The 20,020-nt window shown below is 38.6% G+C and overlaps 1 protein-coding gene across 1 annotated transcript; it reads right to left on the reverse strand.

The window, feature by feature from the left end:
* Positions 1–345: 345 nt before the first annotated feature.
* Positions 346–19,593, reverse strand: LOC103477081 (gamma-aminobutyric acid receptor subunit pi-like; the record flags this gene model as incomplete). Its single annotated transcript, XM_008429973.2, has 8 exons — positions 346–5,519; positions 6,068–6,258; positions 8,231–8,383; positions 8,575–8,712; positions 13,053–13,135; positions 15,836–16,053; positions 17,313–17,380; positions 19,323–19,593. Coding segments are annotated over 8 exons (1,488 nt in total), but the record flags the coding sequence as incomplete, so codon positions are not given.
* Positions 19,594–20,020: the final 427 nt, after the last annotated feature.

Consider the following 20,020-nt stretch of genomic DNA (forward strand, 5'->3'; position numbering starts at 1 on the left):
GGATGGGATGTACTGACACTTCCTCACTTTGCATTTGGAATTGAGCGATATTCAGGAAAAACAACAATAAATGTATCACTGATCACTTGTTTAACGATTGTTCTTTCACCTCGTCAGGATCTGAACTAAATATCCATCCTGTTTTTATTTGTTTCTAAGCAGACGTGCACAATAATGGATTTTCTTTTCTTATCTCCTCGCCGATAAAAGTATTAACAAAGCAGTAATGTTTATTACCAGTCTTTTAATGTCCCTTTGTTAACAATACAAGGTGTATCTCCATCTGTTTTGAAGGATCAGTCGGTTCTTCAGCTCTTCAAACAAAATTGGCAAAGCATCAACAAATAACACATTAAACCTTTTTATTGCTATTATTCACATTCATACACCAGATAAACATGCATAGTGGTATTGTTTATTTACAGCAGATAAAGCAACTGGATGTTACAACTGTGTATAAATACATTTGACAAGAAAATGTCCCGTGAAGTAAAGTTGTCCCCTCAGTTGGTGGTTTATAACTGACAGATCCCCCACACTGGGCCATGAAAGGTCTCTGTTTTCCATTTTCCTTTAAACATATCCCTCCACTGACGTCCTCCAGCATCGTGTCCGTCCAAAACAATGTTCTTGTTTCTAAAACATGACTGGATCCGCTGCGGCGAGGGATCGGTGTTCTTGGTGCTGTGGCTCTTTGGCTCCACATTTACATGCATATGTTAAGCTTACCTAGCTTAGCAAAGCAATAATAATGATAATAAATATAAAAAGTAAATGTTTTCCAACATCCACAGAGAAGATGTCGCTCACAGTTTGGTGGGAGGGCCTGAAAAATTTGACCAAATTTAAATTTTCTGAATTTTAAATCTCGTGTTTGGCAATGAGCACTCTACCAACCCAGTCCTCACAATTAGCTTTTTACAGTGACTAATTCTGTACGTTAGACAAAATAAAAGAATGTAGAAGGAAAAAAAAGTACACCTAAAACCATGCAGAAAGGAAAATACAAACTAAAAAGATCCTACTTTTCATCAAACATCAGGCAGAAGAGAGAATTGAAATGTTTGTCTGTAGATAGTGAAACGGATATAAAACCACGGAGCTAAAGCAGGTCATTGACTGTACATTGACAGTTTAGCTCTCCATGACAAACCCAAAACTAGTTCTTTAAAAATGAACTGTGGTTTTAATTCACCAACCTTCAGTTTTTCACAGTAATACTGAGTAAACGGCAAGAAATAAACATGCATCTCCTTAGTTCAACTGAATCCTGATGTGAGTGTTTTCATCTGCTCGCCTACAACATGCGGTTTGTTATGTATTCTCTAGTGACTACAGAAACAATCAGGTAGATTCTTTTCAGCAAAGCACTTTAAGCATTTGACACTAAAGGGAAAACCAACAATAATGAAAGCATCTTCTTTGGCTCAAATTCCTGCGAGCAAACAAACCAAGGCATTGTTAAATCGGGTGTGTTATATTTTTACACCTGCTGTCCAGATTATGATGTGGTGGAGGTCACCACATCATGACTTAGTCAGAGGGAAAACTGAAAGCCCAAAGATAAATGTCACAAGTAAACACAGATAAAGTAAAAAAATAAAAATAGTATATTTTATGCTCCCTAACAGAATGATAAAATTGTTCTTCTTTCAAAGACAACAAGATCAAGCATATCATTATGATCACCAGCCAAATAAATACTGGACTGGTTCCCCTTTTCTTCGGGCTCCTCTGGAGCGCTGAAGGTGCTGCAGCATCTTGTCCTCTATTTCCTGTTAGCTGCAACTTCATGGATTCATGTCAGTCCATTGGATTTAGATTTGGGAGGTTTGAAGGCCAAGTCAACACCTCAACACGTTGTTGTGTTCCTCAAACAGAGAAGGTACATTCAGACAACTGCACTGCTTCCACAGATGGGTGTATAACAATGCTTGGGTGGGTGGCGTCAAAGTAACATCCACCAAGACGTTTTGCAGCAGAACATTGTCATTATCATGCTAATGTAATTTGCCTTCTTTTGGCTTCCTGGTGCTTTGTGTTCCCCAGATGGCCAACACTTACTCACCGGGCCATTCATGGGTGGTGAAAGACAATTTAATTAATCAGATTGTTGGTTATTTCAGCACTGGACAGGAGTCAGCAGGGCAACACACCATGAGGGTCGGTCTGTGTATTTTTGCCCCCTTCTGTCAGAACTGGTATTAAATTAATCAGCAACTTGGTCAGCAGTGTCTTTTCTGTTGGATAAATCCAGTCTACCTAGAGGCCAGCCTGTACATGAATGACCCTGTCACAGAGTCACAACTTCTCCTGCCTTGGACCACTTTACATAGAGACTGACCACTGCAGACAGGGATGTTGGATGCTCTGACCCAGTCACAAGGCCACTATAAGCTCAGGTCCTACTGTTTACCCATTTCCCTCTTTGCAACACATCAACTGTGGCCACACAGTGACAAAAATGTTATGCCTGAATGGTTTTGTCCAGTATTTTGTTCTGACCCCGTCACCATTACACTTTGTTGTGTGTTCAGTGGACACAATGATTTCCTATTGTTTATTTCTGTGAAGTTGCTGCAAAAACACAACCACTGGCTACACTTAGAATCCTTTTTATGGCTTTTAAAATGTAATAAAGACGTTATAGCCACTTGCTGCCCCTTCATGGTTATGTTAGCAGTTACTGGAATGGGATTTCCCCCTTCTTTGTAAAAGTTGAATCATGAAAACCTAGAAATGCCATGCTGTTCTGCTTTTGTTTTTCACAGTGCACAGAGGCTTCCGTCCTCTTTATTTATTTTGGCCATTTCATTCCCGTTCCGCAAAGTCTGCCTACTACTTTATGTTTTTACAAAAGCCCAGCGAGAAACAATTGCTGAAGCCGCAGAGAGAAATACTGCATAAATAACGTATCTGACTGTAGTTTGAAGTGTGGCAGTCCTGCACATCCACATGTCTGATCTGTTACTCCAGCTCTGTGGGCATCGACTCCACAGCGTGAATTAGCAAAAGCTTAACTATCTACATCCAGAGTTTATGATACGGTGATAACAGTTTGTTTTTCTGTCTTTGCCAGGTTTATTTCGTACCACAGAATTGATTATGAAGAGAATAATGTTTCCTTTTCCCCCTCAGTGGGAGAATCTAGTTCAATTTAAGGCGAGTCTCAGGAGACAAGATTGTAATTTACCACAGCATCACATGAGCAGGCAGTGTTGACAATAACATGTTCCATGATAATTAAATATCCCTAAAAAAACATTTTTTTATGATTAGCTACTACTTCACAAATGGTTTGATATATACAGTGGGAGGAAAAGTATTTGAGACGCCTCCATTTTTTTAGAGTTTTTCCATTTCCAGAGAATGGAGAGAGACAGAATCTAAAAGAAAATCCAGAAACATCCCGTACCATTTGTATATGAAGTGGGTTTGTTGGTGTTTTTCTTTTTTCCAGTTTGGCACATTTATTCACCATCTATGCCACATAATTTCTCTTATACTTCTGGTATTTTAGGATGAACCATTTCTTACACTTTATGTGTTTCATGTTATTTAATAACATGTACTGTATTCATAAAATTCAGACTGTGCAATTTCTTAATAGGGAGTGGATACAGAGGGCTTCAGACTTGCATGATGATTAGTGAGATAAAATTGGTTTGTAAATGACTAAAGGCCACTATATATCTTCATATTCTCAATAAAAAACAAAAAATGCAAGAAAACAGAACCTTACCGCTTAATTAAAAAAAAAACTCAGAGTGACAGAGAAAAAGATTTTTCCAGCGATCATCCATTTGGAGAAAGCTTTTTTTCATGATGGGTCTTTTTCACCTCACAACTGCCATTTGTTTTTTTCTCTACTTCCTCCTAAATGTTGCAGGAAACAGAAGATAAAGTTATAAAATATCGATGATCAGTCCATCACAGCAGAAAATCAAAGTGCTGTGGGAATTTGCTCTCACATAACAGCCCTTGTGAAATCTGTCACAAAGCCTTAAATCACAGCTGCATCTTAAAATGAATATATCCCAACTAGAAGGAAAGCAAAAGCATTTTCTTACTTCTGGTTTGGTAAAACTGTTCAGACCCTATGTTCTCTGATTAAAGCTGGCCGTTTCGTTTTAGCAAAATAACTGATTTATTTAGAAAAACAGGAATGGAAAGTATACAGGTGAATCTAAGTAAATTAAAATATCATTAAAAACCTGCATGTAATATTGTGTCATTACCTGCAGTGGTCATTTCCGTTCATTTTGATTGCACCTAATGAAAACTCCAAATTTAATTTCTCAGAAATTTGAATATTACATCAGACCAATGACAGAAAAAAAATAGCTATAATTTACAAATATCAGCCTTGAAAATCAAGGCAAATATTTCTAATTTGCAAGAAATAAAAATTCATTATTATCAAGTTGGTTGAGTTCTGTATCTTAGTATATTACTGGGAAGTTGTGTGGAAGGAAAAAAGTAAAGTAGAAAAAGGTGCAACCTTTTTTTAGTGGAGCTCTTCATAAAACTGACTGTGGAAATTCCCACTGATTTTGGAAGAAACAGCATCTGCCGCTGTTGTTCCGCCTTGTTTTAGCAGGCCTAACGTCAGCGCAACAATCAACATTTAGAGCTCTTTATGCTTCCCTTTGCTAACAAACAATATGGAGATCCTCATTTAGATTTCGAGCAAACTACCCTAACCTAATCCTAACAGAACCTATGAAGACAAACGGCACCGGAGCCAACAATCAGAGTAGTTGAAGGCAACCAGCTCCCATGCTGTGCCACACTGATCCAGCAGTTCATGCAAACAAGCAGAAACCAATTATTGAGCATCTATATTGTAAATGGGGATTTTTTTCACCGGACTGCTATTTCAACTATCAGTAATATTCAAATTTATTGAGATGCACCTGTTTTAATATTCAAAATGAAGCTGCAATTCTATTTTTAAATAAATAAATAAAAACAATGGTCTCATTTGAGTTTGCTACTTTGCTTATGAAACCAAATGTAGAAACGGTATAAACCCATCTCAGAACACACCTTGTCAATGCTTTCTGTACATACATACAGTAAAATACACTTCTCGTCTACATACACTCTTTGCCTCACACTCTCAGAGACACACTGCCGCTCTAAAGCCGATACTAGAAGTACAGATAATATGTCCAGTAGAGCAGGTTGACAATGACGAAAGAAAGGGGGAAGGTGACTCTGGAGTAGTTGTCTATGTGGTGGGGGTTTTCGATGTGACAGCAGCTTATAAAGCGGAGGATTTTGCGCAGTGTGGCAAGAGCGGTGAGGCACCAGTTGGTGGGTTCTGGAGGGGACACTTCAGGCTTGGGCTCACTGCCTGAAGGGCTGGAGGGGCTGACGCTGAGTTCTGCAGAGGCAGGCGCCGGCGGCGAGGTGACGGCGGGCTCCTTGCGTCTCTTGGCTCTGCTGGAGTGAGCGGAAATGGTGGTGACGATGCCGTTCATTTCGTCGTCCATGTCGTGCATGTGGTGGCCGTACTGCAGGACAAAGGTCAGATGGATTAGAAACTCGATAAACATGATTATTACAACAAAGATGATAATCATTAAGGCAAACAGAATGACTAGGATGATGAGAGCTACACCATCTTTCACATTTATTAGCGCAGTAAAGATGTGTAAAAGTCTTTCAACCTTTCAAACGTACAACAAAAAGAATGTTTCTTGAGCTTCCTAAATGCTTCAGTAAAGTCAGATGAAGATAGTTTCTGAGCAAATCACTGTTCAGTTGGGCCAATTACCAATTACCATGTTTCCACCATCATCTCAAGGTGATGGTGCGCTGAAAATACTAGAGTGCAAGTGACGACCCAGTAGTCTGGATGATGTCGAAAGATTGTGCAAAAAGAAACAGCAAAGTTATTGCTATTTTAATTTTGTCCCAATTATTTTTTAATGTGGGAAATATTTCTCACCACTGCTTCAAAACGTGAAATTAAAAGTTATTTAGTGCCAGTAACTGTAGACGGTGTTGTATGATATTGAACATTAACAACAATGCTTTTAAATGTACAGCAGAGTCTCACCATCAACATGTGAGCGTCAGCATGGGTTAGCGTGCAGAAGTGGGCCACAGCGTACTCAATAAGCGCCCCAAAGATGAAGCTGAAGCAGATTCCCAAGTAGACGTCAATGGCCTTGATGAAGCAGTTGGCGTTGGGCAGCGACGTCCGCGCTCCCATCATCAGGGTGGTCATAGTCAGGACTGTGGTCACTCCTGTCAAACAATAAAACCAGCATTGGTCTGTAGAGATATGTGACAAACATGTTCAATGGTTGATTCAAACCACAAAAACTCTAACAGCCAAAACTAAATAAATTCTCTTTTAATGACTAAAACGTTGGTCTGAACGTTTCTGAAAACCACTTAGTATCGCATCTGAAAGTACTAACTGTCCTTACTCTTTCCACATTTATTAGATTTATTCTAAAAGCAATGAGTATAGATTTATCCGGAAAAATGTCTACACAATGTTTTTTTTTTCTGGTTTGCTCTAGAATTTGCATTTCCCGAAAAAAAAAAAAAAATCCTGGAAAGGCGAAGTCTACTGGTGTGTGGTTTCTCTTTTCAAAATATGCAATAAATTTAACACCAACACTGTAAAAGTTTCAGTCAAATGTAAGAAGAAAAAAAAAGCCAGGGGCTAAATCTGGTACATTGGAGTTTTATGCAGTTAATGTTCCTGAATAAGTAAACTCAAATTCATTTATAAAAGTTTAATTTTAAATTTTTAATTATCTATTTATACTGATGAAATGTTTATGACGGAGTGGCAGAAAGCGATGGCGTCTATAATACATTTTCTCATGATCGCATAGAGATAATCTACAGTGTCTAGTCAACACTCAATCATGAAAGGATTATGGTAATTATAGTTTAATTTTCTAAACTCTGCAAATTGGACAGTTTACAAAGTGTTGAAGAGAATTAAGGTGGTCAGTGGACGAAACATTAAACAGATAATTTAGCTCATTATAGCAAACAAGCAAGACGGATTGAAAACTGGCTTGATTGTGATGGAACCAGCCCACTTCCCCAACCTTCAGCTGTTCATCTGGATCATGTTCAATAACCAGAAAAAAAATAAACCTTGTGTAATGTTTCTTTTTTACAGCGCCGTAAAATTTCAAATAGCATGACTACAGTAAAGGAAATCGAATGAGATCATCTAAAATATAACACCAACGATTCACTGGGAACGAGGACCAAACACAGACATCATGAAAGATTCAGCTGACTGTCATGATTAATATTCTGTCAGCTTTTAAAGGTTAGAATGAGAGCAGTCAGGTGGGTTTCAGGGTTGCAATGCTTAGCTCAAACAGAATCAATTTAGAGAGATCTTTGAGCTCAAACTTAAACCAAGATTTGACCTGATTGCGTCTGAAATTCATCCATCCAGCCACTGGGCCGTGGACCGTCTGAAGAGGAGCTGCAACACCCAGAGTTTAAAAAAGTTGCATGTCTAGAATCGTAGGCCACTTAACCTGCAACGTGATTCACAAACTCCTGAACGATGGGGGCTCAAAGAAGTTCCTCATCACATTTTTTGTCATAAGTTAGTTAAAAAAACAACAGTTCAAAATCTCATGAAAGATTTTTTGAGAATAAAGTCCATCCATCCATTGTCTTTCACCCATATGCCAGCAATATGTGGTGATCCTTTCTTAATCCAACAGAAAATGTTTCAGGAGGACTTTAAGTTGTTCTGGTAAAGTTAACTAAACTGCAACTAATTTCCATCCATCCATTTTCTTACACCCTTGTCCCTCAGTGGGGTCGGGAAGGTTGCTGATGCCTCTCCAGCTAAGGTTCCGGGCGAGAGGCAGGGTCACCCTGGACAGGTCGCCAGTCTGTCGCAGGGCAACACAGAGACACACAGGACACACAACCATTCACACCTATGGACAATTTGGAGAGGCCAATTAACCTGACAGTCATGTTTTTGGACTGTGGGAGGAAACCGGAGGACCCGGAGAAAACCCACCATGCTCAGGGAGAACATGCAAACTCCATGCAGAAAGACCGGGGCTGGGAATCGAACCCAGAACCTTCTTGCTGCAAGGCAACAGCTCTACCAACTGCGCCACTGTGCAGCCCTGAGAATAAAGTCATTTTCTCCAATGTTTTGGGGGAAAAAATGACAGACAGAATAGAAAAATATTCTTGAGTCAGATTTCATGAATACCTATGCAAATACGAGCCGGAACAGAGGATAAGGAAATCCAGAAGGACACCCATGAGAGGACCACCAGCAGGCTGGAGGGGACATACGTCTCCAGGATGAAATAGAGAATGCTCCTTTTCAGCTCGAAGTGGAAAACCAGCCTCGGGTAATGGCCTTCAAGGGAAGAGAGAAAAATTAAGAAACAGCCATAAAAGAAAGAATGTAGATGCCAATTTTCAGCACAGTTGAGTTTAGCAGAAGTGGCATAAACTTACCTAAGTGACATAATTCAAAATAGTCAAAGATAAGGCACTTCTTTTAAGCCAAACTCAAACATTAGTCAGACATTTAGTCTTCATTCTCACCCGTTTCGTAGACAGCTTCTGAGACAGAAGTGTAGTGGTCCTCCACGGTGTACTGAGCCAGCTGCAGCGTGTCCAAGCCGCTGACAGACTCATTTCCTCGGGTCCAGTAAAACATGACATCGTTGATGTTGTAGCCCCCTGAAAAAGAGCAGAGAGATGAAATCTTTTCTTTCAGGTTTGTTCTATAGAATATAGTCAGACCATTTTTTTTATCCCTTGTTTTTATTCTTTGTTTTATGACTTTATTGTTCATCTCTTTGGCAACAATGTGTTTCTTCATTTTATTTATAGGGTACCTGTGTTGTTATGTCTGAGCTGGAATATTACATCATCAAATGTCTCTTTCCTTTCCTTTCTGATGACTTGTTCCACAAATTCACATAAATAAATAAATAAATAAATAAATAAATAAATAAATAAATATGTTGGTTTGCACTTTGTAATGTGGAAGAATTTGTTTATATGCACCTAAATAACTGGAGTTCCTTTTGAAACGTGGAACAAACCCATAAACATGCAGACATGAGCATTAAATCAGTGCTACAGCTGTGGATTTTGCAGCATCCGAATAACTGATGTCTCCTTTGCTAAAGCTTGAAGTGGCAATGAGAGAAACAGCAGGGGATGTTAATGGCTAATAGCTGTGCAATGTTCTGATCTTATTAAGACTCGGTTGTTTAGGAATGGAGCTTCACAGCTGGGGCCTGGCAAACTGGGCATAATGCTAAATATCTGCAACAAGAAAGACGTTCGAGGGAAGCAAAGTGAAGTGCTGAAACAGCAGACCTCCGTTTAACATTTAAAAGTGAATCCATAAGAGTTCAAAACATACTTAATTGGTGCTTAAATGTTTTCATTTGCTGCAGAATTTCATGCAAGTGATCAGCCATGTGACGGAGACCCATCAAGCCATTTTGTCACATTACAACTGGACTTTTTGGAAGCTATGTGACAGAAAACACAAGCTGTGTTTTTAAAAACTTTTAAAGCAACATCACGTCTTACATTAGCAGCTGGTCAGGTGGAAGTTTACATTTCAATAATCCTAAACTGCACTGGAATGATTTAGATGAAATGATATTCATGTTTCAGAATGTCCTAGTCAAAGTTCAGACCAAAACGTGACTTAAAATGTTATGCAAATTATTGCAACACTGATTCCAATCTGACTCAGTTTCAGCTTTTTTTGTAAAGACAAGTAAGAAAAAAGTTTAGTCTCTAGAAATGCAAAGCAGAGAAATACCCTTTAATATGTTTCTGCAAGCACTGAATCGTGGGGTATAGAATAGACATGCATGCCACACTTTTCAGTTTTTTTGTTTTTTAGTTCTTTAAATATAATGTGCACTTTTTCTTCTACTTTACAATTGTGAATTACATTGTGATGATCTCTTTCCTGAAATTTAAATAACATACAAGCATTGGAGTTAGTGGTTGTGATGTGAAAACGTTCAAAGGGATGCTCATGCAAGTGACTGTACTTCTGTTCCTTCACTTAATCAAAGAAGATAGCAAAACAGTCCAACAAGATCCTGGTGAGGAGCATCACTCTTCCCTCGACAGACAAAGCGTGCATGCAACACGGCGCCCTGGAGAACTGAGATAACCTAATTAATTATTGTACAAAGAAGGCCTGAAAAAATCTTATGATCAAAGAAAATAGTCGTGTGTGAAAGGGTTTACTGTAGCAGCATATGAGTCCAATATTGTAAGGTTATAGGAATCATCATGTGGTTGATTTTCAGTTCTAAAATCCAGACCTGCTCATTTAATGAGGTTAAAAGTCTCAGATGCATTTTCCAAATGTATCTGCAGAGGGAGTTAGAGAGTAAGAAGTGTAGTGTGGACCCCTGTAATCTCCTGTCAGAAATTATGCTTCATTTCTCCCCGTTCACCCTGAACCAACCCATATAAGAAGATGAAGCCGAAGCCAGTTGGTCTGTTAATGAACCTGGTTCCTCAGCATTTCAAGTGTGGCGAGAATCTTCACCTCACTTAATCTGAAGTCATGGACTGATGAGCAGTTAAATGAGGGATACGGGTGACTTTGATGCCTTCAACAAATCACAGTTTTGTCTCTAACCGAGGCTCTTAAAGGAAGAACCGATCAGTTTTCTGACCTGCAGCACTGCCGCGACACAGGAAGTTAAACATTGGCATGGAAAAGTCGGCCCTTCAGTTCCACGTTCTAACAAAAGACTTTGCAAAAGGTGGCATCCAGCACCGACGTTTTATTTCAAGCTCTACAAAAGAATAGCACTTTTTTTTTATGTCTGTTGCTGCCAAGAAGCACTAAATATTTTACTGCATCCTAATTTAAACACCCCACACACTCCCACAACAGCACTGCCTTTAAAGCTTCCTCCTGCGCAGAGGATCCAGTTCTGGCACGGCTTTAAAAGAAATAAATCCTTGGATATACATTTTCATAAAGAGACACCGGGACAGCTAGAGGAGGACAGGATGTGATACACAACAGAAGCTGAACATCAGGAAGGGATAGAAACAGAACTGAGGGAGGAAAAGATAAGAAAGAGATATTTAGCCAAGAATTATTGAGGGTCCAGAGGAAGAACCCACCTCTCAGTTACCTGACTTTATCCTTTAAATGTCTTTCTGTCAGCTAAGTGGCCCTGGAGCTTGAGGTAAAGGTTTTGTGTGGAGCTGAGGGTTTGGGATCAGACTGAGCCTAGCCTGGCTGGCTGTCATCTTACAGAAAAAAAAATAAAATAAACTAAAGCAAGCTGGGAATAGAAAGTGGAGGAAGATGTAAAACATGTTATATCCACCATGTCACCAAAAAAATAAACCTTCTTTCAATCATAACTTTTTTATTTCAGGTTCTCTTTACTTCATGACCCCACATAAAAAAAACATATCTAATATACGGACAAATATAATTAGACCAAACTCTTCCTTTTATAAATGTTAGGGTAACACATTTGATTTTTTTTATTTTGGTAAATGCTAGAATAATAAGAGGAAGATTTTTTTTTTCCAGAATTGTTATTCTGCAAAATTTTACCAAGTATATTTGCACACCTGAAAAATAATAAACTAACTTGCTAGTAACTTTTCAGCAAGATTTAAGAGCTTGTTTTAAGTAATTAACATTGAAAAAAGTGCCAGTTCCACAGGCAGATTACTCCACTCATAACAAGACATTTAGAACTAACAGTTTTCCATCAATATTAAGAAATGACTGACTGAAAATATACTCATGTGCTAAGATAATTGAACTGCAAACCAGACCAAAAATACTTGGTAAGAATTTGTGTTTTTGCAGAATAAAACTTTCTTCAAATTCAGAAGTTTACAGATGTTTCACAAATATGAGGTAGAATTGCTTTTTGAACTGTATAAGTTGGATCATAGGTTGCATGATGGTACACCCAAAGAAAATAATTTATGCCTGAGCACATTGGCAAACTTTAATCCAGCTGAAGTAATGGCTTCGTGGCTTTTCAGCCTGTGTTGGTTCAGGACACATTTCACTGCAGATAACAATACAACTTATTACATGACTTTCGTTTTTGTTCTGGAGTTTCTGTGCTTATTTCACACCAAAACATGAAAGAAGGTGTTTTCATATGAGATGAATACACAACTTTCTGGCTCTCATGCAAAATGCATAAATTACAAATTATGCATATTTCAGTTTATGCACAGCAGCCCCACAGCGCCATGCTATGCTTGGTGCAGAGACGAAGCAGCTCTACACTGAGCTCCCTCCTCGCCTTATCTCTAAGGCGGAGGACGGGGAAGCTCCGTCTGACATGTGGGGCTATCAGCACAAAGCGGAGCCGAACACAGAAATGCATCCCACACTTGTAGAAGTTTCAAAACCGTGTCTACTGATGGTTCCACTTATGGAGGATTATGTTGTTCTTTGGTCTGTCACAGAAAGCCTGAGTGAAATACATTGAGGTCTGTGTTTGAAACAGGGCAAAGTGAGAGAACGCTTTCACTGCAAGGCAGCGAAGGTGTGGCAGGACAGACGCTGTTTGTGCTTTATCCGTGTTAAAGTAATATAAAAGCCTTACGCTCTGTCAAAGTTTAAAGGCTTCCTAAAGCTTCACAGAAAGTGTGCAGCGTGTACTTTTTCTACTCAGCAACTCTTCACTAACAAAGTAGATCATTTTCAAGCACAACCCTCTGGCTTTGTGTTTTTTTTTTTTTTTTTTAATCCGAGTCGGCTGTTCCAGTGCCAAACACAACAGATTATTCCATTTTCACCTAAAATGTCCCAGCTTCTGATGCACTGTGACATCAGTGGTTTTTTTTTTTGTTTTTTTTGCACACACATGGGCAAAGACTGCACTTGCTTTTGCAAGCGATGTAGAAGATGAGAGAAAGTGATGCGTTTGATCCCTCGTTTTGATCACATTCACTTGAAATCACACCCACCCACCAACTCTCTGCCCCTGCCTCAAGGAGCATGGCTCAAGTTTTCTTAACAAAGAGTGAAGAGTCCTTACAGCTCTCTAGTTGTAACGTGCAGGTCTGCTTGTCCATTGGGTACTTCGTCAGATCCATGTTGCACGCCACAGTAGTGGTGATCCTGAAGAAAAAAGAATAACGTTTTTTTTCCCCCTTATTAGAATCCATATTTATATTTACATTTGAAGAGATGATAGTGATAAACTCATCAAAGGCTCTCGTTCTTACCACAGAACATGAAAAGTATGAGATGCATTGAATCAATCAATCAAATTTTATTTGTATAGCACATTTCAGCAGCCAGGCATTTCAAAGTGCTTCACATAATTAAAATAAAAACAGCATGTGACATTGAATAAATAGTGAGAAAGAGATTTTAAGGAAGCATTAAAACGGAAACGGTGAGAAAGAGAAATAAAAAGAAATTAAAAAGTAAAGATAAAAACATTAAATGAATGAGAAATGAATCCCATGGCGTGTTAGCAAATTGTATAAAATTCAAAGCAAAATGTAATTTTTTACAGCACATTAATAAACTAAGAACACAGAAGTACCAAATTGATCCTAATTATATAACGGTAACAAGCAAATCACATTATTCATATCAGCCACATTAAGAATTTATCAATATGTTACCACAGAGATGTTATACTGCTAATTTGATCTGTAATTATTAGGCGTGGAAAGACGCTGCGACGGATGACATAATGCAGCCGTGACGCATCGTATCTGGAGGCCTTCACTTTTCATCTTTTCCTTCAGAAATAACTGCATTCAGCCAGACACAGCGCCCTCTACAGGTCATGGCATCTCTGGTAATGATGTGCAAAAAGCCTTAAAATACATTAATATTTTTATTAAACCATCTTATTGTCGTTTTAGAAACCTACAACGATCCGCATGGTTTAAAGGGATATTTTTTTCATTTGTCCAAGATGTTTAGCAACTTTTAATTGCCAAAATTGGTTAAAAAAAACTGAAAGGGAGACTAAATACCCTTAAAATGGAAAAGACAAGAGATTATTAACAGAGTTGTTACTCGACCAAGCTATTTACAATAACGGGTGAAGTTATTTATATAACAATACGTTATTAATATATCTATAAGTTATTAACATCCATCAACTTGATTAAAAGCAACTTTTTATTATGACATTTTTTCAGCATATTAGAGAAACTTTCTGCTATTCCCACTGCAAACCAGTTCTTCACTTTGACTCTAGATTTCATCATCCATGTCCCATCTTAAGGTTTTATTGTGATGAAATTTGGTTATCTTTAACATAATGTTTATCAGTATTTTACCACAATATAAAAAAGGACATACATGATCTAAAAATCCTTCACTTTAAACTGCTGGGAGTTTCACTACAATCACTCTGACATTTGCAGCTCTTTCCCTCCTGGCCAGCAGTGAAACACTTAGCACAGCTGTCCTTCCTTCCTTTTTCCTCCAGCATCATGCATTTCTCACCTCGCTCTGTCCCCTTTCACAGCTTGAATCCCCTGAGGTTGCCATGTTTCTCCTGACTTTTCTTATTTTTTTTCTTTTGCTTGTTTTATTTTAGCTGGTCCTGTTGAGCTGCTTTTCCCTCAACGCTCCCTGTGTCACACTGCGGTGCAGCGAGAGCACGGTTTCCTGTGTAAAAGCACCGGCCCATGAAGTCAGAGCCAACCAGAGGGAGACGAGTATCGATCAGCCTTCAAATGGAGTCATCTTGTCCTCAATGCACACGGGTCTTAAGAACGAAAACACTGATCAAAACTTTGACGGGAAAAGTTCACATTTTCTGTTTTTGAAGATAAGGCTTGTTGCACAGAGGGACAATGTTGAGACGCCTGGGTAAACCATCCAAACACACACTGGTACTCACCATCCAACTCTGTTTTGGCATAATTTGTTTTCCATCTATTTAAAGCATGTATGTCTGAGTCAAAACTGAAGTCAGAACTGTTGCATTTCCTTGATAATTTCTATATCTGCAGTGTTGGGAAATAGAAAGTACATCCCTTTGTGATTCTCATGGTTTAAGTATCAGAGCATGACAAGCAAAGTTCTTATTTAAATCTAACCTCCAGCACCAAAAAACTCACCACGTGTTTTCAGTATAATTATAAATTAAACAAAGGCAAAAGGAAAAAGCTTCTTGTGAAACTAAGTACATCTTTTCAGGAAGATACTGGGAGAAAAATAAAAGGCTCTTATTGGATTTAAACTGAACTGCACAGCAATTCCTAAAATAAACATTGTACTTGTTTTTCGATCAATAGTTTTCTCATAGTCCCTTCGTGTTTATAGTCACTAATCAAAGTGTAGAATTGAAGTTGAATTCAAGTAATCAGATTATTTCTTTAGCATTTCTTGATACATAAGACTCTAGAAATAGAAACATGGTGTTCTTTCTTTCTCCCATTCAGAACATCATGACTGTAGTGCTGAGACTCACATCAAATATAACTGGAAAATGAGCAACATGTGTACTTGGCTGAGAATATTTAATAAGAATGGCACAAACTGCCAAAGGCTTGTCGTTCATACAGCACAATATCTGCGCTACACATCCAAACTGGACTTGGTGATGCTCACACTATCCACACATCAAGAGCTTCTGGACTCAGACAATCCAATAGTCGAGTAATAGTGTGATATAACTCCCAGCGTTGCAATCACATTATCTCAAATTCAGCCCACGCTTCCTCCCTCAGCCTGTTTCTTCTTGATTCCCTGGCCTACTTTTCTATTATCTGCTGGAGCAGAAGAAGAAGAAGAAGAAAAATCGAAACAAAACGAATGACCAACAATGCTTCTTTGTTAGCCCACCTCAGAGCATAAAGGACGGTCCCATTGGGGAAGATGCGGATCAGTCTGTTCTCCACGGTGATATCATGCAGGAAGGATTTTTTGGAGTCAACAATAAAAGTGTCCGGCACCCAGAGGAGCTCCACCAGGCGCCCGTCGAGGCTCAGGCTCTTGTTGCCCTCGAACACCAGGCGCTCATCCGTCCAGCGCTGGCGGAGAAATATGGTGGCCGTGTAGTCCTGCAGGAATTGGGAGAACAAGTTCATCAGACACTTTTAACAGGCATGTCAATAACAGGCTGGCAGTCGTGTTGGCTGCTTGATTTGTGTGGATGAAGTCGGTTCCTGGAGGCCCTCTGTGCCTGGGGCCACGATTATCCACAGCCTGGCCTCAAATCAGCAGGTCTGCTGGTCTTGTTTTTGAAAAGCAAGACCGACTTTCTGTGCAAAACACTGACTGAGTGCCAAACACCCTTACTTCATATAACTAAATGAAATGATGCAATATTTCCTTTTACTTTTTTATTTAACAGATGGAAATCTGAAAATTGCAGTTCTCATATCTCTTCTGCCCCACTTAACGCATATTTGGTCAATTTATTTTTCTCCTGCAAAACAATTCAGTGTCAGATTGGATCTTATAACAACCATATTCAAACCATGTAGCATATTTTCAATGCAATGTAAGTCTGAACTTGGACTGGGTCATTTTAACACATTAATATTCGCTTTGACGTAAACTATTACAGTGTGGCTCTGTATGCTTAGCGCTGCTTGTTGGAAGGTAGTTTTCAGATATAATCTCTAGTTTTATGAAGGCCATTGGTGTCCAGAGTGACATCATGTTTTTATGAGTTTTTCTTTTTCACCACACATATAATTTTGCATGTCTGAACAGAGTTTTATCTGAACAGAGCATTTTATTCCACAATTTGCTGTGTCCCCTACATGGCTTTCACAGCTTTCTTTTAACAATGGTTTTCTTCTTGCCAGTCTTCCATAAATCCCAGATTAGGGGTGTGCTCAAGTGATAGTTGTACTGTCAAGAGATAATTCCACCCGAGCTGTAAACGTCTGCAGCTCCTATACCATGGGACCTTAAATATTAATGCATCAAGTAATTAAAATAATCACAACGGATCTTTTTCTAAATCCATCTATCCATTTATATATTTGTACAAGTGTGGTAGTGGTCCCCTTAATTAGACTCAGTGTAGCTGCAGGAATTGTCTGTGCAATGCTTGATTTTTGCATAAATGTCATTGTTATAGTTGGTTTGAATGCAAAAATGTGTATTTAAATCCAAAATGTGAAACTACTGACGTCTTAAATCTAAAAAGAGCCAGCAGTGTGGACTCACCACTTTGTTGGTTTATTGCAGTTAATTTAATTTACGACGCAGTGAAACGCCACAAAGCAACAACGTCCACAACAATCCATCAAATGTTTGCAAGCAATATTAAATATCTAATATATTCATTATAGAGTGAGTATCTTACCATGTTGATCTCAGAAATGGTGTCAATGCTAGCGATGTCCAAACTCATTCCCACCGTCACAGGACCATCTCAAAAACAAGGATAAAACCGTTACTACACATTTACACAACACTGACGTTACCACGGCGACGGGTTTGCAAGTGTTTCTGTCAAATGTGTTTGAATTACAGTGGTAAATTATTATGGTCTTCAAAGAGAAGCCATGAAACACACAAGAAAAAATATGTAAATAAAGCCTTTAAGTCTGTAGTGTCAGAATAGAACACGCCTCCAAAAATGCTGGTCTATTTAGACTTAGAAGTTATCTGCATATATGTCTTTTTTTTCTATCTGTGACGCCAACTATCAGTGAAAATGTTCATTTTTAAAGCACAATTACATGAAAACTTGCTTCTTGATTAAAGAATATTTTCATTATCGCAATGTTATTTGTGTTTGTATTCACAGGCTCTGCAGCATCGGTCAATTTTCTGCAGAGCTTTTATCTTGATAGGAGAAAACAACAGAGATCTGGTGCAGTTTTATCAGGGCTAAAAATAATAAGACAATAGAAAGACCTGCAGGGAATCTCATTATTCCTCTGGACGTTCGCACTCATTTTTACTTCAGATTTGTTTTTCCTACCAGGCAAATATAATGTCTGGAGTTACTGATGACAGGTTTGTAAAATTTAATTTCACTAAATAGTAAAATAATTTGAGATTTAGTCAACGCCTAAAAGCTCAATTATGGTCTAACGACACACACACAAAAAATCTATGCTAAGAAATAATAGTTATTTAACAAAATCCCAGAAGAAAAAAACTGTGGGCAACCCCAGTAATTTATAAAAATAAATCTAGTGTAAGCATTTTTTTTAGTTTGTTTAGTTTTAGTTTGGTGGATGTTAACAGTAAATGGCTAGATCTTTTAACTGATGAGTCAAATCAATATAAAGATGGTTCAGTGGATATAAAATGTACTTTTTGCCAAGATTCTGTTAGTCCACAGACCTAAATCCTATAGAAAACTTGCTTTGTGAGTTGAAGAGGAGAGAGTACCCAGAACTCTGGATGATCTGGAGATTGTGCCAAACATGAGGGTCAAAGATTTTGCTCCTTTTATGCTTCAACCTTATTGGGCCAACATTGTGAAATGCTGTGGAAAAGACCTAAGTGCTGCTTTATTGGCTGAAGAGGCTGAATTATTAAAGTGGGACTTCCAGAAATTATGCTGAGCAAATGAACTAAAATTAAAGGTTGGAATTATCTAAAGTTTTAAGTATCTGATAATGCTTCTTTAATAAATAACACATTTATTTTGAAAGGGCAGTATTATGTTTTCTCCAGACAGTCAAGTAACTATGTTAACTTTAGTTGTAAAAATGCTACATATATCAAATATGACTTAAAATATGACTTTGTAGTTTAACACCTTGAAATTGAAGGAAGTTCCTGCTCTTTCTGAAACTTCGCCTTCAGGAAGTCATCACAACCTCTGTTAAGCCTTTAATAACCATTCTACCAGTGATGCACTGAGAGGTAACTCGTTTAATAAGTAGATGCTCAGTTCCACCAGATGTTTGCTAATTGCTGCTGGCTAGTCTGAAGGAGAAGAGGGAGACCCATTGGTTGCCAATAGAGATTAAAGGATTTCTCAAACATGCATGAAAAGACCCAGGCAAAACTCCAGGTATGATTTTGATGAGGGAATAATATCATAACATGACGCAAAGCTAAAAAAAAGAAAGACAATTTAACATAAAACTGCCCCTTTAAATCATTTCACACATTTTTATCTGCAAAGCCAGAACCTCTCTCTGCATGGTTCAGTTTTAATGCATTCTCTTTTCTTTACACCTGGATTTCAAAGAATTCAATTACATTCGAGTGTATGAATGGAGGCATGAAATATTCAGCAAGGACATGCAAGCACAATTCCTCAATTTGAACTCCTCCCATTCTCCGTTACACCACCATCCTCTGACTGTTTTGTCATTTCCACATCTGCATGTCTGTGCTGCTTCCTTACCGTCAAAGAAAGGCCTGAGATACTTGTTGTATCCTTTCATCAGCCTCTGAATGGTAGGAGGCAGAATCTCTCCTTCCTTCACTTCTGCGTTGAGCAGCGAGTTCTCTAACAACCTGAGAACAAAGACAGAGAAAGAGAAAGGCTGAAGTAAACGACAGCTCTCAGTTCTCCTCCCCTCTGCAGGTGGATCCTTCTTTGACGAATCCGTAGGGCGTCGACTGAGTTCCACTGCCAGACTTAAAGGGCTGCTGAGCTGCAGATTAAAATGGCATCAGTGAAATGGAGGACAAGCTAAGAATAAAAAATAAATATCTTCAGGCAAATATAATTTAATATGAATTATTCCCTGGCCTTGGTCTGTTTTTCTGTCCATTTTTGTCTTTTATATGGTTCCTTTCATGAGTTTTTTTTTCCCACTTCCCTCCCTGAATGCTATCCTTAAAGGCACATTGAAGTGTAGGAAGATGATAATACTGCTTGCAATTGGAAGCAGGGGAACATTCCCAAGCGGGTGCACGTGTGTGCGTGCGTGTGTGTGTGTGTGTGTGTGTGTGTGTGTGTGTGTGTGTGTGTGTGTGTGTGTGTATATATGTTTGAGTGTAAATCACACCCTAAATACAGAGCTGCTCTGAAGAGAAAAAAAACCCTGAGGCACGTGCCATGATGTAAGAGAAGCTGAAGCAAGACAGATCAGGCCA

This window comes from Poecilia reticulata, linkage group LG15 (genome assembly GCF_000633615.1).
Source record: "Poecilia reticulata strain Guanapo linkage group LG15, Guppy_female_1.0+MT, whole genome shotgun sequence".
In the NCBI taxonomy this organism is placed as follows: Eukaryota; Metazoa; Chordata; class Actinopteri; order Cyprinodontiformes; family Poeciliidae; genus Poecilia; species Poecilia reticulata.